The sequence below is a fragment of the Bombus terrestris genome, chromosome 6 (assembly GCF_910591885.1).
Source record: "Bombus terrestris chromosome 6, iyBomTerr1.2, whole genome shotgun sequence".
Lineage (NCBI taxonomy): Eukaryota > Metazoa > Arthropoda > Insecta > Hymenoptera > Apidae > Bombus > Bombus terrestris.
The window spans coordinates 17,456,090-17,480,221 of NC_063274.1; the positions used below are offsets into that span (position 1 = coordinate 17,456,090).

A 24,132-nucleotide genomic window follows, 5' to 3' on the forward strand; every position below is an offset into this window, starting at 1 on the left:
TGACTTAACACGGCAGTATATCCTTATCATCTCCACGCTCGCTATGTCGTTCTTTTGAATCATTCACACCTTCTTCTTGTTTCTTTGGCTGCACTACTGACGAGGACCACGGTTGGTAAGTTTATTCAAGTCGAAGCGATCGAGAATCGCGTTAGAAGTGAAAAATAAGCCGAACAAAGGAATATCGTAGAGATTAATACCGCAGAGATTTTTCCTTTTTCCCCAACACTGGAAATTCTCGTTGAGGGAACACGATCTTTGAATCGATCTTCACGGTAGATGAAGTTTTAAGTTATTTCGAAAGCCTCGGTTAATCGATCGACGTAAATTAATAGCTGCATGCTACTCTATTAATCAGCTACGATCCTTTCTCAAATGGGCACTCGTTTCTTAAAAATTTCCTACGAAAACAAAAGTTTCGACCACATGATCCAGATTGAATCTCGGATACATTAATAAATTCAGTATAATAAATTTCATTTAGTAGCCAAATAGAGTAAATTTATGCGATTAATTCAGAGTTATTTGAAGCTACATTTAATCTTACTGTAATAAATTAAACGTATTATGTCATCAGCTAAATTTCATTCATCAAATTTGTACTATTTTTGGATATTTTCAATGAAAATACTGTTTCATGTATACGTGTTTGTTTAGCTTAGCTTAGCTTTCATATATTGCAATAAAATTTGCACAATTATTAAATAATACCTTAATACTTCTTTTGAACATAGTATCTTATTGTTTTATTTATGTTCAAATAAATATTCAAAAGACGTATTAAGGCATTATTTAACAATTGTACAAATTTCGTTGCAATGTATGAAACCTAAGCTGGAGAAATGCCATGGCCATACCAAAACCACGTTCGATTCTCGTTATACGCAATATATTAGAATTATTTTAAAAATACGTATTTAATGTACATCGTATTTTGTAAAAGAGTATAAAAAGTTGGGTAAAAAATTTTTAAGGAATGTCGTGCCAATCTAAGAAAAAGCCAAGTTATCTTCTAGCTTTCTCTAACTAAACGAGTATTTAATTAAACAGATTAATACTGCCGCTAAATATTTGCTAGAATTTCGTATCTAATAACAGTACTGGTAACATCTTACCAAAGAACGTGTCTTCGTTTTTGAGAATGGACGATCTTCACGATCTGATGGATAGCCAAATGATTTCATAATTCAAGTTTAATTCGCGTTGCCAATGCAGTCGCAATACGGTTGCTTGCAGTAAGCACTTTCAAACTGCAGTTATATATTAGCGATCAAGTCGTGATTCCTACAAACGATATCTACAAACTTGAATTATCACGATACAGTTGTTCTTTCGACATAGTGCATTCATAATCGAATTTGAATTTCCTTTCACGGTACGATCGCGGCTTCGATTATAGTATATTCAAATTTCAAGTCATTAATCCAGCCAACTTTCAACGATAGTTTAGAATATATATGTACTTTCCAAAAGACTCACGCTATACTAGAAGTTTCGTAATACTCTATTGTGTTAGATTTAGAACATGGGTTGTGATTGTTCGTAATACAGTTACAAAATATCGTTGTTGTCTTGCACCACTGATCCACTTATTCTATATGATTCAATTACGATATGTACATTCACGTTTTTACACTTTATATTGTTCAACGTTATACAATATTCGATACAATTATTTAAGATTGATCAGAATCGTGATGTAGTTCGGCCTTGCCTCAAATACGACAGATTATTTCAGAACATTCACATCTGCTATCTAATCACGATAGAGTTTCGTTATTAGAAAAAAATGTATTGGCATTTGGATTGAAGATTTTATATTTGATTGGACGACGTTGAGTTTTTAATTATTTAAGTGGTAAATTTTAACACATCGATCGTGAATTAAACCGAGAATTGACTGTATAAATGATCTTATTTGATCTGAATCTAATTAGTTTAATGGCAATTATATTCAGCAGATATTATTGCAAATTTGTTATTGTTAATAACTTATTTCCGAATGAAATAATAATAAGAATTTGCCAATATTGACTTACTTTAAAACTACTTTAAAAATGATTAAATCTTTTTATCTTCTATCAAGTATATGTAATAACGCTAATAATATTACTATAGTATAGACTAATAAATTGAGGTCGAGTTTTTACTTTCTTATTTTACATTCTCAAAATTGAAGATACGTTCACGTATTTCGTATTACTAGCATTAATTTAACTTGCTAAAAATGCAGCTTTTTTGTTAGTCCATATTGAATAACGAACTTAGTAGTGCCATTAACATTTCAATTAACATTTTTACACGCTGTACGTAAGGACGGAAAACGTTCCAAAGTGATCATGTATCTTTATTCAGGATTCGCGTATGTGGGTGGAGCTTGTGTCGTGAATAAGCGTCTGGAAAAGGTGAATTCGGTCGCTATTATCGAAGACACAGGCGGATTTAGCGGAATTATCGTTGCAGCCCACGAAGTTGGTCATTTGTAAGTCCATTATCGCTTGAATATTTTGTCATTTCTATAGAAAATTCGAAAATCGTGTTGTAAATTGTAGTTATTTAAATTGACGAGTAAATTGATAAGTTACGAGTTGCACAATGTAAACTTCTCTTTTACGATTTTATAATTTTTAGTCAAATATTATAGAACAGTCAGAGATAAATTATTTTATTTTTCATTTATTTTGTTTGTCTTATTAGTAAACTTATTACTGTTATACAAGGAGATTTTGTTAAAATTGATAATTTGTACCTTGTAACTTGTAAAATTTCATCAATAACACTAATTCAATCGTTCAATAAGACAATTCTGATTGTTTCGACTTTTTAAAAAATGTATTAATATTCTATAGAAATCATCATTACTTTTCAAAACATGGATTTCTATAAATTATAAAAAAATGAAAGAGAGATAGACCAAAGGTTAAAATAAAAATTCACGTGACCATCTTTCGCTATTAAAATTAAATAAATTTTGTAAAATTAAAGAAAAATCATTTCATTTAATATTACTTGTAAAAACTGGTTGCGTTAACTTTGATTTTAATTTTTAGTCTATTTCTGTTTCATTTTCTCATGATTTGTAGAAAGACATTTCTTCGACCAAATAAAGTTCACGTTTTCATTTACATTTGTTCGTTTTTCGCCAAATTATTGGAAATTTGTAGCAACCGTAGTTCTCTAAAAATAATATTGATTTGCGTTAAAAATGTTAATTTGAATGGGACGTAAAATGACATTGAAATGCGAATATCGTAGGCTGGGCGCAGTTCACGATGGCTCACCGCCACCTAGCTATCTCGGAGGACCAGGAGCCGAAAAATGTCGTTGGGAGGATGGCTACATTATGAGCGATCTCAGACACACAGAGAAAGGCTTTAAGTGGTCCCATTGCAGCGTATCGTCGTTTCATCATTTCTTGAAGTATGATTCATTCGTCGGTTTATGAACCTCTGTCTTCGATATTATTTCAATTAAATCTCCGTAGAATAAATTAACTTCCTTAATTTTTTAAAATAATTGCTACTACTTTATTAATACTTTTTGAATTCATTATTATATGCAAATAAATGATACGTCGATATTTCTATTCCAGCGGCGACACAGCAACGTGTTTGTACAACGCACCTCACGAAGACGAAGCTCTTCCTAGAGTTTTACCTGGGAAGCTTCTTTCGTTGGATGCGCAATGTCGGAAAGATCGTGGAACGAGCGCCTGTTTCGTAAGCTTTGCATTACGTCAATCAACGTGTATCTTTTTTTATTCATTGCATCGTTGGCGTTATGTCAATGAAACGATTATTTCACGTTTTAGAAAGACGACAGAGTTTGTGCTCAACTATTTTGCTTTGACGCTGGCTCAGGATATTGCGTGGCATATCGTCCAGCGGCTGAAGGTTCTCCTTGCGGAGACGGTCAGGTAAATAATTCAAATAAAAGTGATTCGTACGACGAATTTGTAACATATATTTTATATTAAGAGTTGAGGAAAAAATATTTTATTCTGCTTCCTTTTTATCAAACTGTTGATTACGATCCTGTTAAAAATTATAGTATTGCCTAAACGGAAAGTGCGTGGCCGAACACGAAAATATTATCCCAGATTATACGCAAAACATTCCAACGTACGTGCGCCGAGATAGCAGTTTCAACCCGACAGCCCACAATCGGCCTCTGTATGCTCAATATAACAACACAGACTACAGGTAATATTCTGAATATACGTAAAACCTAGATAAATATTATTTAAGGATCTATAATTTCGTGGCATTCGTTACAGTTGGTAATATGTAAATAATTATCATTCAGATAAGATAATCGAATTAATGCACTTCGATGTCTTTTCGCTCCGTTTATCAAAATATGTAATTATTATCATAACCAGTAAACATGTTTCAGGTAATCAGCATGCATTTCCAAATCGTCGTTCAAATATTTACTATTATAACACGCACTACAAAGATTCTAATGCTCAACTTTGTTTAATAAACAACAATTTTCACCCGTGTTTGGCGAACGTATAATCAAATAGCAAATATTTTCCGAATTTTCGAGAGTAATCCAAACAGATCACCTCGTCCCTTCGATAATCCCATAATGCTATGTCACACAGGTATCCGTGGGAATCGACGACATACAGCACGCCACAATCGAAATTCAAATACTCCTCGCCGTCGTCGAATCTCTTCTCGTCGACGAGCAATCCTTACAAACGCGTCACATCGTTCGCCACTACCCCGGCGACTAAATACACCTACACCACTGCCAGTTATTTATACGTGAATAAATACAAGACTAAAGTAAATATTAGTAACGACGCTAGTTATAGTAAGAACGGATACGCTGGTGGTACTACTACTAGGAATTATTCGTACTATACAGTTAGTCCGATATCAAAGATCAACGATCTGAATTATCCGAAAATTAGCCCGTTCAGACATAAGGGTACGGTGAGCATGGTGTTAGCGACAGCAGACGAAAAGGATCAGAACGGGCCTCAAAACGATGCTCGCGGTAAGAGAAATCTGTATCAAAAGACGACGATACTCGCTTTCTTCTCGAGTTACGAGAACCTTCTCTTTATTTTTTCTATCGATCATCTGATTAAACGTTATCGTCTCGATATATTTTTCTTGTCTATTCTCGCTTTATTCTATTTTTCTTGCTTCATCTTTCTCATTATTTTATATACGATGAAATTAAGTATTTTTGTTATTATACATAGGCGTTCTTCTATTTCTTCTCTGCTATTTTACTTTATTTATTCAACCATTTATCGTAATCATTGTTCATGAATAGCGTAGCCGTTAAAACGCTACGAAGTGATTTAAAATGGTGACAAACTGACACGTCGCATTTTTCATCGTCAGAGTTCCTCGTAGTCTGACTCGTGCAATTCACTTGCGAGACAGTGAATATCTTTCGTTTCTCTGTACAGCTTTACCGACGTTTGTTTTTCTTTTTTTTTTATATATATATATATTTCCATGTATGTACTACGGCTATTCCATTGGGTAACGAATCTTGTGTTAAATGTATATTTTGAATTCTTGGTGTCTTTTTCTGTTCATTGGAGTAATTGTTTTCGGCTTCTGGGTGGATGTTTTATATCAACATATTTGTTAGAATTCATTTCAGGTTCATCAAATCAGATTTTCTTTACTTGTACATAATATTATAGATTAAACATAAACATCAATTATGTTCTTAAAGTGCTATACAAGTTTTATTAAGTAATGAGTTTTGTGTCTTACTTTACTAACGGTGTGCATAAATTCTTGAAACTCCTGACAGCTATTCTTAACATTTTTTAAACAAATATAACAAATACACACGTATTTGAATTCTAAAAATATTTTCTTTAATACCATAAAAACCTCCACATGAAAATATTAGTTTAAAATCTTAACTCCTGGAAATCACTCTTACAGAAAAATATTACTCGTTGGTTAGTAGTACACTACTAATTCCGAGTAGCGTGTTAATTTGAATTTTTTTTCTGTAAAACCACCTACACATTAAATTCAAACATTACGTCCCAGTGTGAATACCGAATTTTTTATATTAATGATTATATTTCTTTTTAGAACCAGAGGACGATGAGTGCACGGACGTGGGGTCAGATTGCGCGGAGCTGATTGACAGGCTGAGGACATGGCTGTGCCATTTGCAATCTGTGAAAAGCCGCTGCTGCGCGTCCCTAAAGACGATCTGCGCCGCTTGATGTGCAACTTTGAACGTAGTTCTTCCTGTTCGCTAAGGAGTTCACGTGCTACGCATCCAGAGACCACCACAGATCCGACATCGAACACTCAGCGCGCACTCAGCACGCGTTCAGCTCATCGAGCAGACCATATTCTCCATTGGGAGATTGGGACTTAGACGAATCATGTGATCTACGATGTCGTTCGGTCAGCATTATCTTTAAAAGACGGACATCTCACCAAGTTCTTAAATGCGCTCCCGGTCGAAACCACATGAAAAACGAATGTGTAATTCAATGTATTAAGTAGTTACATAATCTCACTGTGTTACCCAGAGTATAATTTCGTCTTTTCTACTTTCTATTCTCTTTTTCTTATCTTCTTTCTTTCTTCTTTTCTGATGCAATAATTGTTTACGATAGTACCGCAGGAGCTTTGTACAGACAACAGGTGTGAAGTTATAAATATGTCGAATACGAACAAAAATGTTCGATCAATGTATCTGATAGATTCGATCGTATATTTATTCGATGCATCGCGCGGGAGACTTTTGTGTTACGATAGAAATACGATACATGCGTATTAGTACGAACGCGCAAGTGCACGCCAAAAAACGAGCTTCCCCTAAAATAATGAAAATTATAGTGCAAGGCAAATAAATGGTGATTATACGATGGAACCGTGCGTTCCCTTTTTGCTAGTTTATTTTTGTGAATCTTTTATACAAATTAAATCGCTAAACTGAGACAATTTCCTTAAAAGAATACTGAAATTATTTTTGGACTGTCTCTGATAGTATAGATATGTTTCAACTACTTATATTTTATATTATTATGTTTAAGTGTTGATAATTGGGAAAAGATAATTTAATATTTGTAGACAGTATTCATTAATTGGATATAATATATTGTGATACAAATGTACATATTTGAAAGACAAATTTTAGAAAATTTTCTCGTCTTTTTTTTTGTATAATGTCAATTTAATAAAATGATCAACTATAGTTTTCCCATTCCTTTATTATATTATTAATATTCTTTTTATTACAAAGCTTCTCTAAAGAAATATATACCACTTTATTGTATTTAACTACCTACTACCATGTAACAATCCTGGATTGATCCATTATCCCTTAACAACTAATTTTATTATCTCTTAACTACATTTACATATAAGTCGATTTTGTAATATTTCCATTGGTCACATTAATTACTATATACCCCAGGTGCTAGATGAGCTGATATGTCTCTAATAATTAACTATTAATTATTATTAGCATATCGCAAATCTTATTCTTGCAAATAGGAATTTCGAACATACACTCCATATGAATCTTCTTTCTAATTTAATTGAAATTCATGTATCAATTCGCATAACTTATTTTAACAAAGATACAGCTAAATATATCTTTATAACGAATCATCAAATGCCATAGTGATAAGACAGTTGTTGACAGAAAAATTAATGTCTCTTAATGATTGATGTAAACAATCCTATGGTAGAGTATGTAATGCAGGTCTCTGGTGCATATAACAATTATATGCACCATTATGTTTTATATAAAATATTCTATTTCCCTTACAATAGCTATATCTTGATGAATGATATGTGCTGAGAGAAACAGAAATAATGGAGGAAAAATATTCTGCATAAAAAATAGAGATTGAAGTACTTGAATATTAAATAATAATATATTTATTAAAGTAATATAAATGAAGTAGAATAATAATTTTTGTCAAGTGACAATGTGTATGAATAGAACACACATAGAGTACAATACGAAAGCATTAAAATCCATATACTACGGTAAGTTATAGAGATGTACATTACCATCTACAATTATAAATAAATAATTTTATCATTTATAAAGTATTATAATAAATAAATCTATAAATTACACAAAAAGTGACTTATGACAATAATTATCAGTTACTAGAAAATAGCTTAAAATATAAATTAATCTAAATTATTACATATACAAATACACATACAAATATATATACAAATACATATACAAATATATATACAAATACATATACAAACATATATCTCACATACAAATAAAATAAAATTAATAACGTTAAGTACAATTTATATTTTATTACATTGAAACATTTATAATACATGTGTCATTAAACAATTTTGAAATCTATTCCTATTTCCTCATATAATTCTGTTTTACTACTAGGATAGTTATCCAATATACAATCTAAAATATCAGTACATAGACGTTTCCGTTTTGAATATTCACGTGAATATTCATTTAAGGCTTCCTCTGTTTTTCTTTTGGTTTCAGTTAAATCTTCAGTACCACTTGCTTCCATTAGTCCATCCAATTTATTTGTCAATACTTCAATTCTTTCTTTAAGTTTAACTTTCTCTTTCTTTGCTTCTTCGATTGTAATGGAAGACTTTATAGATAACAATAAAGCCTCCTGTACTTTAATTTCTTCTTGAAGCTCTCGATACTTGTTTTCAACTTCATTAGCATGACTTTGTAATTCTCTGTTCATCCTCATTAATTCATCCATATTGTGAGATGTATCCTGCACTGCACAATAAATCTTCTGTTTTCCATAAACCTGATGCAAAAATCTTTTGATTAAATTAATGTACTTTTATATTAATAATAAATATCTTACTTTTTCAAATATCTTTCCTTCAGCAACCAATTTATCTATAGCCTTTTGTACAGCTGTTTTACCATATTCATTATGAAGATTTGAAACTAAATCATTAATACTATAAGGTCTGTTTTGTGTTTTCATATATTTATATACAGTGTCCGTCATTGTTATCAATTTAGTTTATTCCTTTCCTTGTGTATTACATTTAAACTACTTTCACAGGTTATTTGATACCTACTTAAAAAGTTTTATTAAATAGGATACTAACTATGGTATTTAATTTGAAGTGAAAACATATTATCAACTGCATTCATTATGAAAATTAATTTTGTCGTATATTATTTTTACCTGTATTAAAAAAATGAACACGCTTATAACATTAATTAATAATTAGTACTTTAGATTCAAGCGTTATCAAAAATGTTTACTCGCGTTTAGATTAATAATTAATATTTTTGTTACTTAGAAAGCATAAAATTATTAACTATTTTTATTCTTATTTTTTGTGCTTCACTAATATTACTTTGAACATATCCACGCAACAAGCGTTTTTACTAAATCTATAAATCACGTGACTTCCTTCAGTGTTTCTAGTCAATGATTGAAAGTGCGGGAAATTTAATTACTGCAATTCAATCCATATCAATATTACATAAAATATCGAGTACATAAATAGCATGATGTTTATAGAAATTAAAAAATAGTCCCAAAATAGTTATTCTTCTTATGAAAAAAACAATAAATTATACTATTTTGCAAGTTCTATATCATACATTGCATATGGCAACAATAAAATAGTACTGACTGATCCAAGTATTTAAAATTCAACTCGTCAATTCGTTTAATGCTATAATAATTGATCGAATGACGAAAAAATTATTTATTATCTTCAATTATTTTTACATTTTTATAAATGTAACTAGCAAATTAAACCAGATGCTACTGTGATATAACACACGTAATACGTTACGCAGTATACTGTACTTATTGTCTCAACCAATGCAGCGTTTATTACTCTTGATACCTTTATAGAGTCATAAAACTGAAACATTACCATCTTTTTGCTATAGTATGTAATATATTTACGACACTTAACATACTTTAGTAAACAGAAAGCAACGTACGAACTTTGAATCCAAACAGAAATATGAATAAATATTTTGAAGCAAAATCTGGAATGTATAAAAGAGTAACCTATTGGACTCTATTATGTTGGCTTATATATGCAGATAGCGTAGCGTGAACAGAAATTGCACGTTAAAGACGTAGCTGAAGGAGTTATCTCCGGAAGATGGGAGTGAATAGTGTCACCGAAGAAACGTTCTACTCTACATCTGCTATGGGTGAATTAATCATTGTACAGACGCATTGGATCGTTTACCATTGCTCACATATGCTAACTCTCCATTACGCTACTGTAAACGTTAATGAACTCAAAAATTTTCGTGTAATTACATCCTTCCTACAATTAATCTTATTTGCTAATAAATTACATGTCTATATATTACACGTTTATTATATTACATTATATCATTCCATTATGTAATAAAGCAACCTGCTATATATGTACACGTGTGCTATATACATTATATTGTCTTAATAAATTTTAATAATGTAGCTTCCTAAAGATGTATATTAATTACTGTCTTTTTAAATTTGATAAACGCTACATAAATAACATTAAACTATTTAAAAGCATTCTAATGACTGGAGTAATTTAAAGAAGTAAGTAATTTATTAATTTAAAACTTTAATTATAATTTACGTTAAAAATTTATATGATATAATTATTTCTAATTTGAGAATTCTTTAAATTTAAATTTCTTAACTCCAAGAAATTAAAAGGTCCATGGTTAACCCAATCAAATCAAAGAGATACATCTTAGGTTTCCAGTGACCTCTGCATTTACTGTGCGTGTAAAGATTCGATTTGAAAGGGTTCTCAGCGAGTCAGTTGCTTACGAGAGCTCATTGAGAGTACAATAAAACTAGTTTGGCCAGTTTAGTGAAGGAAACAACCTGTGCGTAATTTGATAGAATTTTATAAATATTACTATGTAAATATACATGTATATGCACTATTAGCACTATGATTCCTAAACTCGGTATAAAATACTCCTTCCTGAAACATGTATGTAACATTAAAAAGAAACGTATTACATCATTGTTATCAAACTATCACGGTATTGTTATCAAATACAAACTAACAACCTCGGCATCCTTACTTTTTTCGTTTCTTCCTTCATGTGAAGTTTATAACAAAGAATTACGTAAAAAATTATCAATCATATTTAGGTATAAATATCTTTTTAATTTAATCCAGTAATAGAGATCACTAAATGTGTAAACATTTTGCTTTACATTTTCCGTTTCAATAACATATCGAAATTAATAAATAAATATCATTTTTTATTAATATTTACAAATTTATTGCTTGATATTAATGAGGGTAATGCGGCTTATTTGTCATATCCAATTATAAAAATCCTCTCTACGATTCGATGAACTTTTTGATTTAGCATCCCTGATTAAAATTATCATACAACATGTGTATTTAATTATATCACGAAATTAAATATTGAATTTCATGTAATCTGAAAGTTATCGAACACTATGTGTAAATTGTTTTACATCTGATTACTTCCCGTCTAATTTATCTTATCTGATTTGAAAGAATTTAATTTGCGTCTAAATAAATATATCAAAAGTCATCCTGAACTACAAGTAGTTCGATACGTATAATTGCTTTTAATCAATCATTGCCGTATTCAAACAGAGAATTATCGTGTGCTCTGTCACATATAAAGTCATCAACATACAAGAGTCCGTGTCAGTATCCGCGAAGTAACCATTGTTTAATCTTTTCCAGACTGCTTAGCCAAGTACTGCACGAAGAAGATGATTTACGTGAGTGTTGCGGTGAGCTCGTCAGTATTACTGTTCCTAATTGGCCTAAGCGTGGGATTAAGCATTAACAGTTTCAAAGGAAGCGACGCTCTTACGTCAGCACCGCTTATCGATGGGTAAGTGATCTGAAATATTATCATGTTAATAGAAAACACAAAATATGCGGTAATGAAAAATTTTAAAAATATAAGAGATTTTATTTAAAAAAAACTGTATATACACGCTTTAATAAATGTTATCTATAATTTGGATCTATAATTTACTGTAATAATTAGAGAACATCGCTAGCGAAAGACTACTATCGATAAATAAATTTCTATTATTAATCAGTTACAGGCTGGTATGATCGATTGTTACCATAGTGAATTAGTATATAGATAAGTTGAAGTATTAATTAATAAATGATGATTATACAAGGCTTGAAATATAACAACAAATTATTGTATTTAATTGAAAATAAAGATTAATATTTACTAATCTTTACAGAGACAGATCTTTTTTTGTATTTTATTTTGTATAAATCTAATGTAATTTTTAATTCTTTATTTCAGTCACAATGATTTGCCTCACAACTTGTACAAATTATTGAGCAACAACTTAGACAATTTCAACTTCACACAAAACCTGACCGACGATGAATTATGGGGTAAAGACGTATGCAAATCATGTTATACTGATCTTGTCCGATTGAAAAAAGGGAAAATAGGTGCACAAGTGAGTGAAAACACTGCAAATACAAAAGACAGATTATCATTCGAATCTTCGTTCTATCATATATCTTGAAATAAATTAATTGACTGATGGATTTTCGTTCGTTGTTAATTAACGCAAAGCCTCTTATCATTTTAGGCCTTATGTCGAAATAGGTTTTTCTGCAATATTGGACTGGCATGTGATAATGCATGAATTTCGTTTTGTGCGTAGTTTCTACGGACATAAATTTTGTTGATCTCTTTATTCTCTTTCAAACTTATTTTTACTCATTTATAATTAATATATAACGTTTGATATATGATATTTGAAAATTAATTGATAATATAACTGTAAATATTAATAGTTAACATTTCGTTGAGTTATACTTATCAGAAGCTATAGAAATGCGATAATCGATTCATGTCTACATGATTCACGCAATAATTTTCCATTATATGATACATACTTATAGTTATTCGCCATATGGCACATAAATAGTGCCTCCCATTTAATATCTAAAATACAATTAGATATAAAATTCATAATAAGCTAAAATAAAAAAGAACTGCTAGACTATAGTATGTATGGGAAATACTAATACATCATACTATAGATTGTATTATCACTAGTTTGTATACTTCTCATCGTCTCCGGTATTAATGCCAAAGCGATCGATATTTTATATTATGGTTGTAACGCAAATTATAAGGTTAAAAAATTTTATTAATGTGTAATTCTAATCCCTAAATTTTTTTCACTTGTATAGTAATAATAATGAGAGTATAAATAAATTTTAGTTCTGGGCAGCGTATGTTGATTGCTCATCGCAATTCAAGGATGCAGTGCCACTGACAATGAGACAAATCGATGTTATCAAAAGATTAGTCGCTAGATATCCAAACTACTTGCAGTTCGTAACGGAAGCTAAGCATATCGAACAAGCATGGAATGATGGAAAAATTGCTTCCTTGATCGGTGTCGAAGGTGGTCACTCTATTGATTCTAGTTTGGCTGTTCTTCGGCTCTACTACGAACTCGGTGTGCGTTACATGACGCTGACTCATATGTGCAACACTCCATGGTACATTACATTTTTAATCGATCCAAAAAGTTTCAATATGTCATCGAACTTTAATATTGACTAGAAAATCTAATTCATAAAAGTAAAATTTTCTATTGAAGAAATAAAATATTTCTTAGCAGACATCTATTTTGCGATAATGGATAAATAATCTTGTCATAAAATTAAAATAGGATTTTATCTATAAAAAAAAGATAATTACTTCAAAAAAATTAATAAACGTGTTTTTTTTAACAAAGGGCTGATGCATCGGTGGTGGACGATACGTCTGTCCACAACCTTACGAAATTCGGTGAAGTACGTCAAATTTTTTAAATTTCTTCTTCTTATGCCTATTTTAAAACTGTATGAATTTTATATTTCAATTATAGGCTATCGTCTACGAAATGAATCGATTGGGAATGTTGGTCGATTTAGCGCATGTGTCTCATAACGTTATGAGAAAAACACTTTCAATAACGAAAGCTCCTATTATGTTCTCCCATTCATCTGCCTTTAGCGTTTGCCGTAACTACCGTAACGTGCCTGACGATGTCCTCCACATGGTTGTAAGTAGATCTTCATTGTCATCCTAAATGCTTCATGAAATTGTGCAACAATAAAATATAATTTTGCACGCATTTTCAGAAAAAAAACAATGGCATCGTAATGGTGAACTTCTATTCAAATTTTGTAAATTGCAATTGTTCGAGGAACGCAACTATCCAAGACGTTGTAGGTATGACATTTGAAAAACTTCAATCTTATGTTTAATGTAATATTTAATTTCAGAAATATTATTTAATTTCGTTCACAAGATAATTTCGATTACATTTCTATATAAAGTTTATCATAATTGTACATCGTATTAAACGCGTTTCCTATTCACTCGACTCGTTTCACTTAACAAAATTGAATGAATGTTTCAAGACAGGTATCCTGAATTCGCTTAACAAATTACTGTCCTTATCTTAAATAATTATCTATTTGCCGTTTTGTAGATCACATTAATTACATTCGTAATCTTATCGGAGCTGATCATGTTGGTATTGGAGCGGACTACGATGGTGTAGGATCGTAAGTATTACGCCAATACTACAAATCGCAAAGTTTAATGTTATAAAGATAAGCAGGATTCACAGGAGTATGAATAACATATTTCAGAATGCCAGAAGGTTTGGAAGATGTTTCTAAATATCCAGACTTATTCGATCGCATTTACGAAAGTGATGTGAATCCAAAATGGACCAGAGAGGAACTTGAAAAATTAGCAGGCAGAAATTTGATCCGTGTACTACAAGCCGCGGAAAAAGTACGTTAAAGAATATAATCAAAGCGATATCTGGAAATAATTAAAGAATCGTTAAAAATATAATTATTTTTGTGTTTCCAAAGGTAAGAGACTCATTGGCAAAATCAGAACATCCACGACAAGATATCATAGATCAACAAGACATTTACGAAGCTGAAACAACGAGCAAACTTCAACCAGGCTTATGTAACACTGCAAAAGAGTAAGTGCATTTATTTAAAAAATACTTTCCTTTGTTTAATCTTTATGTTTCATTTATTTACATAAACTCTTATTTATATAGGTGGATTGATTTTATAAACCATAATAAATCACGACAATAATATGGCATTTATTTAAAGCATAAAGACATGGCACAACATTTTACGAAGAAAAGATTTATTTCCATAGGATAATAATACGTAAGATCAATCTGTAAGCAATAAAAATGTAAAATAACGAAAAGTTATTACGTTTAACTAATGGAAAACATATTTGTCGTAATCCATTCATTCATTTTTTAGTAAAAGTATTTATCAATGACTAAATCTCTGTCAATAGGAGTTTATAATATAATTATTTATGCAATTTTATTCTACAGTAATACGATAAATAAATTTTATATTAAAATACATGTTTTCAATGTCTAACAAATGATAAACAAGAATCCATTGCTATAAATATAATTCTGTACGCGCATACATTAGTCACATTAATTAATGTACATAATTAAGATAGTACGTTATGATTCCAACAAAATACTTTTTTTTCATACATTTAAAACTGAAGAATGTAATATATTACGATATTTATAACAAAACAAATATATCATATAAGTATTGTAATTCAATAAATAATTTTATAAGCAAATTTAAGTTCGAAATAATATCTAGCCATATCGTTATTGACTGGTCTTTATTAGTCTATTTTCCACTCCGTTATTCCTGCGATTTTTGCATTCTCTTTGTGTAATCAATAAACTTTTTCCTAGAAAAAAACAATCTAGAATATTTCAAATTTCCTTTTACATTTATTACTGTAACTTACTCCACACCTTTATACGAACCATTGGCTTTTTCTGGCATACGGATGTACTTTAGGCGGTGCAAAACCATTGAATGAAGTACTGAGACATATGCTATAGGATCCAATATCCATCCAGGCTAGCCAATCACCTTGGTGAAATTCTGGCAGCATTACATTTTTCAAGATACAATCCATAGAGTCTAAGGTAGGACCCCAAACGTATGAAAGGAATTTCGCATCGTTCGCGAGCTAAAACGTATGACATAAAATACAAAAGTCAATAGGGCATGGAGCTTAGAGTTCATGCCTATGCCCAATTTAATCCAACTGATTATCCTTAATGTTAGAAGATGCTAATGATAGTGATTATTTAGACTAAATATAGCTAAATATGCCTTTAATAATAAGCTCACAGCTTAAACAAAACAATTTGTCGATTTCGGCACAACTTGAAATAAATTGTCTCTTTACATATGATCGTAAGAATTTTTCAGATTATAATATCTATAAGTTCTTGACATGAATCAACCGAATCATTTGAACAGGGACTTAAGGGAGGACTTATTTGACTCCCAATTCTGTATTCTATATTATATGGAATATTAATAATTCTACCTTATGCACCGGTATCGGTAGTCTCTCTTTTAAGTTCAACATTTCCTCTATAAAACCGTTGTACACTCCACAATTCATATAATACATTCTAACCATTCCATCCGCCTGACGAACAACCTTCTTTGTGTGCACGAGTGACACCAAAGCATATGCCGATGTTGCATAATATTGTCCCGGCTCGCTGATGATCGAGATACTCGGGTCGATGTCCTCGATCTCGTTGTTAATACATCTTGCAACCTGAGTGTTTGCAAAACGATAATGCAAATTTAACAATTCAGCAATTCAGCAAAAGAAACAAATACGAATTAAGGTGTAGTATGAGTCTCAATCGAGTCACGCATGCATTACGCTGATCATCTCTATGAATTAAAATGTATAGAAGAATGACAATTACTAACATTTTCTCTTAAACCGTTTCTTGGAATTTGCAAATAATAATAAATTTATGAAAATAAATTACCTTTTTGAAATTTGAATACTAATTGTGAACCTACGTAGATAGTATTGAATGATGTGAAATTGACAACTATATGAGAACTGGAGTTGTTCAGTTTGGCTTTTATGCGGTTCAATTTGAAATCTAGCAAAAACTCACCTCGTCGATAGAGTATCCTTTGTTACCAGGAAATCCACCGCCGATATCGATCAATCGAACGTCTTTACATCCAATTTCTTTAGCAATCGAGATTAGTTTCTTACACGTTCTGATCCCTTTAACGTAAGCGTCTGATTCAGAACATAGACTGCCGACATGGAAACTAAAGCCCCATAATTTTAAACCAAAACTTTTTGTCAAATGTATCAATCGAACTGCTTCTTCGTCCGGATCGCAACCGAATTTTGTTCCAAGTGATACCAGAACATTTTTAGCGTCACATCGAATACGAATGATTACTCTATTGATTGTGAAAAAAATAATAAAGATTATTTCAATGACACCGTTCTAAAATATTGTATATTTCATTAAAGTGAATCTGATTTATCGTAGCTACACTTACTTCGCTTCCGGAAAAATGTCCTTTATCTTAATGATTTCCATCTCGCTGTCGGCGGTCATTTTTTCTACATTCATCATTTTGGCAAATTTAATATGGGTGGTCCATTTAGCCGGATTCGCAAAGATTATCCTATTTGGAGACACTCCTAGTTTCATTACCATTCGTATTTCTTGCTAAAGAAAATGATGGCAGAACGTAACGTATTTTGCGTGTGGACGTAACTATAATAATATTGTATCATTTAAGAAAAATTGATTGAAGATATACTTGGGATGCACAATCGAAATTGACATTCAGAACTGCTAAAATCTTTAGGAGAAACGGATCGGCATTGCACTTGACGGCTAAAATACCAAAACATATTGAGAATGAATGATAAGTTACATATTCTTGTATACAATAATTTCTAGATTTTGATTTCACTTTTAATTTCATTGTCTTAAAAACGAAAGGAATCTATCTGTCTTTAATAACAAGAAATATTAATTAATAATAAAAATGTGTTATATCCTTTGTGATATAATTTGCAGATAATGTTATATTTGAATTTTACGAATTAATAATAAAATATTTCGTCTGTGTTATTTCTGAATTTTATGCCTGAGTGATACAAATAATATCGTATGAATGGTAGGATAATAACATTAATATAACGTTCTCTAGAAAAATGACTTATCTTTTTAAATACTTCTGAATTATCAGATGTACTATAATAACAGGAATAAAATATTTCAGACTAATAGATTCGAGATCGAGAACTCTTATGTTACCATAGTATGGAACAATTCTTGGCATCTTCGCGATCCAATTTTGATGTTTCTGCATCACGTCAGCAACATCAAGAACACAGAACGGTTCTTCCGTTGATTCATGCTCTGTTTTAATAAAATTTTTGATTATGTCTGTAGTTTCGTCCGTATCTTCAAATACTTTCACTTCATCATAAATCAAGTATGACATCTTAATAGATTCGAATTTTCCCTGGATGTTGTGTACTCTGGAAAAACGGAAATTTCCTTTACATTAAGTTACGACATAACGATAAAATTATCTCCTTCCGGATATATATTTGATTTGGTTCACAAATTGTTCAATAATTTTCCTTTGACTTTAAGGACTTGAATACCATTTGTATGATGATGTAAAACGAAAAAAGTGCAATTATTGGTAGTAACAATTTTGAAGAGGAATTACTACAAATAAGAACTGTGAAATGAATGGTATCGCAAATAAAAATTAATATCTGAAAGATTAGAATTAGCTTAACTGATCAATTACTTAGCTTAACTGATCAACTATGAAGGAAAACTATGAGGGAACATCACTGTTAGCTACTAATTTATATAGGTATATACGATGAAGATGATATTATTTGATAGCTGACGTAATAAGTTATATATCCTTGCACGTTATTTAGTTTTGACTACTGTTTCTGTTTAACAAGGTATACGTATCTTCTTCTTATCAACTTTAAATTTATAACAATATAGCTGTTACCTTTTTATTCTTTAATTTTTTATTAATACTGTACCCACTTTATATATTTTATATTTATATTTATATTTATATTTATATTTATATTTATATTTATATTTATATTTATATTTATATTTATATTTATATTTATATTTATATTTATATTTATATTTATATTTATATTTATATTTAATTTCTGATATATTTCTGATATATATGTCTTTTGTATAGTTTGTTTTATGTATGCGTTTAACGTTGCTTCAATAACGTATAATTGTAACAACTATTTTCTCAACAATTCGAATATATATCTCATTTTTGTCAGCAGTATTAAACCACTCAATATTGAGTCCTTAAACAAAGTATGATAATTTCATACTGCTTGTTCATACTACGTTACCTGATATAAGTAGGAAATTATTATATAACTATATACTGATAAAACACATACAAAATGTGTCGCCTTAAAGTTGAAGACGATGTATTTTCGATACTGTTAATTATTCCACAGAACATTTCAGATAAAAGTTAAATAGCTACAGAGAAAACGTTTTCTCATGTATGAGCTTTTCTTTAAATATGGGTATTATATTCTATAAGCGTAAAACTAGTAAATAATTAGCCTACTTATGTCGAAAACTATTTAACTTAGTAGATATTTTAACTTTTATTCTGTGAAACTTATCGTATGAAAGACAAGAAAAACGCAAGTCACTACTTTTATATTTGTTTTTCTCGTTTTTCATGCGATAAATCTTACAAAATAAAAGCCAAAATATCGACTAAACTAATAGCTGCATAAGTGGCGTAATAATTTTGTTATAGAGAATCTGCAGCTGCATGAATTAATGTCTTAAAAAATACATGACTTTATCGAAAAAGGCAATGTTGACCTAAAATTTACCCATATACGTGGACACTAATGACATATAATCCTGAAGACAATCAAATTTTAGTTCAAACATTTATCGATATAATTAAGATTAATGAAAATCTTTCAGGTGAACTCTTATGTAACTCAACCTGCGTATTTTCATACAAAAAAAGTATGCACCCATACATTTTTTATATACACGAATAAAATCGTTGTCTCTTAAGAATTAATTATATTTACATACGTAACTTTTTCATATTATACAAGACTGGGAAATATTTTATTTGCACACTTAGAATTCTGGAGTCTAATATATTATTATATTTACAATCAAATAAGATCATCAAAATATTTGCAATTCCATACATAATTTACTGCATAATTTTATAAATAAAGTCAAGTTCGAAGCAATATCTAACAATGTCCACATCAACTGGTTTTTATTAGTTTATTCCTGCCTCCGTTATTCTTGCGATTTTTGCATTCTCTCTGTGTAATCAATAAACTTTTTCCTAGAAAAAAAAGAATCTAGAGTATTTCAAATTCCTTTTTACATTTATTACTGTAACTTACTCCACACGTTTATACGAACCATTGGCTTTCTCTAGCATACGGATGTACTTTAGGCGGTGAAAAACCATTGAATGGAGAACTGAGACATATGCTATAGGATCCAATATCCATCCAGGCTAACCAATCACCTTGGTGAAATTCTGGCAACATTACATTTTTCAAGATACAATCCATAGAGTCACAGGTCGGACCCCAAACGTATGAAAGGAATTTCGCATCGCTCGCTAGCTAAAATATATTACATAAAATACGGAAGTCGATAGGACATAGGGCATAGAGTTCATCCCTGTGCCCAATTGTACCCAGCTGTTATCCCTAATATTAGAAGCTGCTAATGCCAGCTGTTATTTAGATTAAATATAACAAAATATAGCTTTAATAATAAGTTCACAGCGTAAACAAAACAATTTGTCGATTTCGGCACAACTTGAAATAAATTGTCTCTTTACATATGATCGTAAGAATTTTTCAGATTATAATATCTATAAGTTCTTGACATGAATCAACCGAATCATTTGAACAGGGACTTAAGGAAGGACTTATTTGACTCCCAATTCTGTATCCTATATTATATGGAATATTAATAATTCTACCTTATGCACCGGTATCGGTAGTCTCTCTTTTAAGTTCAACATTTCCTCTATAAAACCATTGTACACTCCACAATTCATATAATACATTCTAACCATTGCATCCGCCTGACGAACAACCCTCTTTGTGTGCACGAGTGACACCAAAGTATATGCCGATGTTGCATAATATTGTCCCGGCTCGCTGATGATCGAGATATTCGGGTCGATGTCCTCGATCTCGTTGTTAATACGTCTTGCAACCTGAGTGTTTCCGAAACGATAATGCAAATTTAACAATTCAGCAATTCAGCAAAAGAAACAAATACGAATTACGGTGTAGTATGAGTCTCAATCGAGTCACGCATGCATTACGCTGATCATCTCTATGAATTAAAATGTATAGAAGAATGATAATTACTAACATTTTCTCTTAAACCGTTTCTTGGAATTTGCAAATAATAATAAATTTATGGAAATAAACTACCTTTTTGAAATTTGAATACTAATTGTGAATCTACGTAGATAGTATTGAATAATGTGAAATTGACAACTTTATGAGAACTGGAGTTGTTCAGTTTGGCTTTTATGCGGTTCAATTTGAAATCTAGCAAAAACTCACCTCGTCGATAGAGTATCCTCTGTTACCAGGAAATCCACCGCCGATATCGATCAATTGAACGTCTTTACATCCAATTTCTTTAGCAATCGAGATTAGTTTCTTACACGCTCTGATCCCTCTAACGTAAGCGTCTGATTCAGAGCATAGATAGCCGACATGGAAACTAAAGCCCCATAATTTTAAACCAAGGCTTTTTGTCAAATGTATCAATCGAACTGCTTCTTCGTCCGGATCGCAGCCGAATTTTGTTCCAAGTGATACCAGAACATTTTTGGCGTCACATCGAATTCGAATGATTACTCTATTGATTATGAAAAAAATAATAAAGATTATTTCAATGACACCGTTCTAAAATATTTTATATTCCATTAATATGAATCTGATTTATTGTTGCTACACTTACTTCGCTTCCGGAAAAATGTCCTTTATCTTAATGATTTCCATCTCGCTGTCGACGGTCATTTTTTCTACATTCATCATTTTAGCAAATTTAATATGGGTGGTCCATTTAGCCGGATTCGCAAAGATTATCCTATTTGGAGACACTCCTAGTTTCATTACCATTCGTATTTCTTGCTAAAGAAAATGATGGCAGAACGTAACGTATTTTGCGTGTGGACGTAACTATAATAATATTGTATCATTTAAGAAAAATTGATTGAAGATATACTTGGGATGCACAATCGAAATTGACATTCATAACTGCTAAAATCTTTAGGAGAAACGGATCGGCATTGCACTTGACGGCTAAAATACCAAAACATATTAAGAATGAATGATAAGTTACATATTCTTGTATACAATAATTTCTAAATTTTGATTGCACTTTTAATTTTATTGTCTCAAACGAAAAGAATGTATCTGTCTTTAATAACAGGAAATATTAATTAATAATAAAAATGTGTTATATCCTTTGTGATATAATTTGCAGATAATGTTATATTTGAAGTTTACGAATTAATAATAAAATATTTTGTCCGTGTTATTTCTGAATTTTATGCCTGAATGATACAAATAATATCGTATGAATGGTAGGATAATAACATTAATATAACGTTCTCTAGAAAAATGACTTATCTTTTTAAATACTTCTGAATTATCAGATGTACTATAATAACAGGAATAAAACATTTCAGACTAATAGATTCGAGATCGAGAACTCTTATGTTACCATAATATGTGACAATTCTTGGCATCTTCGCGATCCAATTTTGATGTTTCTGCATCACGTCAGCAACATCAAGAACACAGAACGGTTCCTCCGTTGATTCATGCTCTGTTTTAATAAAACTTTTGATTATGTCTGTATTTTCGTCCGTATCTTCGAATATTTTCACTTCGTCATAGATCGAGTGTGACATCTTAATATATTTCAATTTTCTCTGGACTATTACTCGATTTTCTACTGTGCGCTCTAAGAAAACGGAAATTATCTTTGGATACGATTAAATAAGCCGAGATATAAGGAGAAGATTATCTCCTTCCAAATATATGTTTCATTCTGTTCAGAATTTGTTCAATGATAAGATTTCTTTGGTTTTAAGAACTTGAATGCGGTTTATATGATGATACAGGTCTTAATGAAATTGTAGTTTCTAAAAGTGGAAATTCTGGACAAAAGATACTGTGAATAAAAACTGTGAAATAAAAAATGCCACAAATAAAAATCAATATATATATAGCTTGACTAATCAATTAAATAAATTGAGAAAAATCGTTTGAACAAGAAATTGTAAGTTATTAAGTAGGAATGTAGGACACCTGCTTAAATCGAAATAAATTTAACCACACTATAAGGGAACATCATTATTAGCTACTAATATATATACGACGAAGGGAATATCATTTGATAACCAACGTAATAAATTATGTATACTTACACGTTGTTTAGTTTCTACTATTCGTTTTACTTGCCGATGTACACGTGTCTTCTTTCTGCCAACTTTAAATTTTCGATAATAAAATTGTTACCTTGTTATTTTTATCTCATTTTTATCATTTTTCATTAATATTGTACCCACTTCATAGTTGGTATGAACAATGCTCTCAACGTTTTTGTATAATAGTTACAGCTCTTTCATTAATGAAATAAGTATTATATCTTTGTCAGAAGCATTGAATCGCGCAATACTGATTCGTTAAACAAGATGTGATAGTCCCATACGTTGTTGCCCTATATAAATAGCAGATTATTATGTACATACTGATAAGACGTATATATTTTCATAAAAAAAAATCCGAAAAAAGACGTATGTATATATATTTTTTATTTGCACGATTAAAATCATTATCTCTTAAGATTATATTATACATACATTAAAGACATTTTTTATACATAAATTTTGCATATTAGTACTAAGAAATATTTTACTTGCGAAAAATAAAAAATGGATATCCAACAAAAAGAAATAAACACTGTTGCTTACATTGACAAATTATAATACAAATTATATATACATTATATAATACAAATTATATACACATTATAATACATATTATAATTATAATACAAAAACAATGATATCCTAATGAAAAGATTGTAAAAGGAGTAATTGCTTATTGAAACTGGAACATATATTTCATATCTTTTTTTTTATT

The 24,132-nt window shown here is 30.5% G+C and overlaps 5 protein-coding genes across 14 annotated transcripts in view; 2 read left to right on the forward strand and 3 right to left on the reverse strand.

Annotated features, from left to right (window-relative positions):
- Positions 1-7,203, forward strand: part of LOC100649950 (A disintegrin and metalloproteinase with thrombospondin motifs 4) — an 82,241-nt gene extending 75,038 nt beyond the window's left edge. For all 5 annotated transcript variants that reach the window (XM_048406942.1, XM_048406938.1, XM_048406939.1 and 2 more), the window contains exons 12-18: positions 2,356-2,482; positions 3,256-3,420; positions 3,593-3,719; positions 3,812-3,916; positions 4,051-4,202; positions 4,610-5,010; positions 6,084-7,203. In XM_048406942.1, the coding sequence (XP_048262899.1) occupies positions 2,356-2,482; positions 3,256-3,420; positions 3,593-3,719; positions 3,812-3,916; positions 4,051-4,202; positions 4,610-5,010; positions 6,084-6,220 (1,214 nt within the window). In that variant the 3' untranslated portion in view covers positions 6,221-7,203. The remainder of the gene's footprint in view (positions 1-2,355; positions 2,483-3,255; positions 3,421-3,592; positions 3,720-3,811; positions 3,917-4,050; positions 4,203-4,609; positions 5,011-6,083) is intronic.
- A 666-nt stretch (positions 7,204-7,869) lies between these two features.
- On the reverse strand, positions 7,870-9,870 carry LOC100650062 (homologous-pairing protein 2 homolog). Of its 2 annotated transcripts, none has more exons than XM_003402664.4 (3): positions 9,176-9,870; positions 8,843-9,061; positions 7,870-8,782 (listed from the first exon to the last, which is right to left on the reverse strand). In XM_003402664.4, the coding sequence occupies exons 2-3, from the start codon at positions 8,990-8,992 to the stop codon at positions 8,333-8,335; spliced, it is 600 nt and encodes a 199-aa protein (XP_003402712.1). In that variant the 5' UTR covers positions 8,993-9,061; positions 9,176-9,870; the 3' UTR covers positions 7,870-8,332. The 2 variants fall into 2 exon arrangements, with proteins under 2 accessions (XP_003402712.1, XP_012174476.1); XM_012319086.3 differs by having other exon boundaries at positions 8,843-9,064.
- Positions 9,871-10,015: 145 nt separating this feature from the next.
- Positions 10,016-15,682, forward strand: LOC100650183 (dipeptidase 1). 3 transcript variants are annotated; one of them, XM_048406943.1, is made up of 11 exons: positions 10,016-10,170; positions 11,697-11,850; positions 12,286-12,448; positions 13,225-13,508; positions 13,748-13,805; positions 13,880-14,056; positions 14,136-14,226; positions 14,489-14,564; positions 14,652-14,799; positions 14,883-15,001; positions 15,083-15,682. In XM_048406943.1, exons 1-11 carry the CDS (start codon positions 10,119-10,121, stop codon positions 15,120-15,122), a joined length of 1,362 nt encoding a protein of 453 aa, XP_048262900.1. In that variant the 5' UTR covers positions 10,016-10,118; the 3' UTR covers positions 15,123-15,682. The 3 variants fall into 3 exon arrangements, with proteins under 3 accessions (XP_048262900.1, XP_048262902.1, XP_048262901.1); XM_048406945.1 differs by lacking the exon at positions 10,016-10,170 and adding an exon at positions 10,701-10,848; XM_048406944.1 differs by lacking the exon at positions 10,016-10,170 and adding an exon at positions 10,776-10,958.
- On the reverse strand, positions 15,476-18,975 carry LOC125384647 (ornithine decarboxylase 2-like). Of its 2 annotated transcripts, XM_048406947.1 has the most exons (8): positions 18,918-18,975; positions 18,191-18,417; positions 17,688-17,764; positions 17,421-17,593; positions 17,018-17,318; positions 16,420-16,659; positions 15,845-16,053; positions 15,476-15,765 (listed from the first exon to the last, which is right to left on the reverse strand). In XM_048406947.1, the coding sequence occupies exons 2-8, from the start codon at positions 18,378-18,380 to the stop codon at positions 15,717-15,719; spliced, it is 1,239 nt and encodes a 412-aa protein (XP_048262904.1). In that variant the 5' UTR covers positions 18,381-18,417; positions 18,918-18,975; the 3' UTR covers positions 15,476-15,716. The 2 variants fall into 2 exon arrangements, with proteins under 2 accessions (XP_048262904.1, XP_048262903.1); XM_048406946.1 differs by lacking the exon at positions 18,918-18,975 and having other exon boundaries at positions 18,191-18,878.
- A 1,116-nt stretch (positions 18,976-20,091) lies between these two features.
- Positions 20,092-23,653, reverse strand: LOC100650508 (ornithine decarboxylase 2). 2 transcript variants are annotated; one of them, XR_007224458.1, is made up of 8 exons: positions 23,415-23,653; positions 22,706-22,948; positions 22,205-22,281; positions 21,938-22,110; positions 21,535-21,835; positions 20,937-21,176; positions 20,363-20,483; positions 20,092-20,282 (listed from the first exon to the last, which is right to left on the reverse strand). XR_007224458.1 is itself a non-coding variant. In XM_003402668.3 (8 exons), the coding sequence occupies exons 2-8, from the start codon at positions 22,893-22,895 to the stop codon at positions 20,234-20,236; spliced, it is 1,239 nt and encodes a 412-aa protein (XP_003402716.2). In that variant the 5' UTR covers positions 22,896-22,948; positions 23,415-23,653; the 3' UTR covers positions 20,093-20,233. The 2 variants fall into 2 exon arrangements, 1 of the variants encoding a protein (XP_003402716.2); XM_003402668.3 differs by having other exon boundaries at positions 20,093-20,282; positions 20,363-20,571.
- Positions 23,654-24,132: the final 479 nt, after the last annotated feature.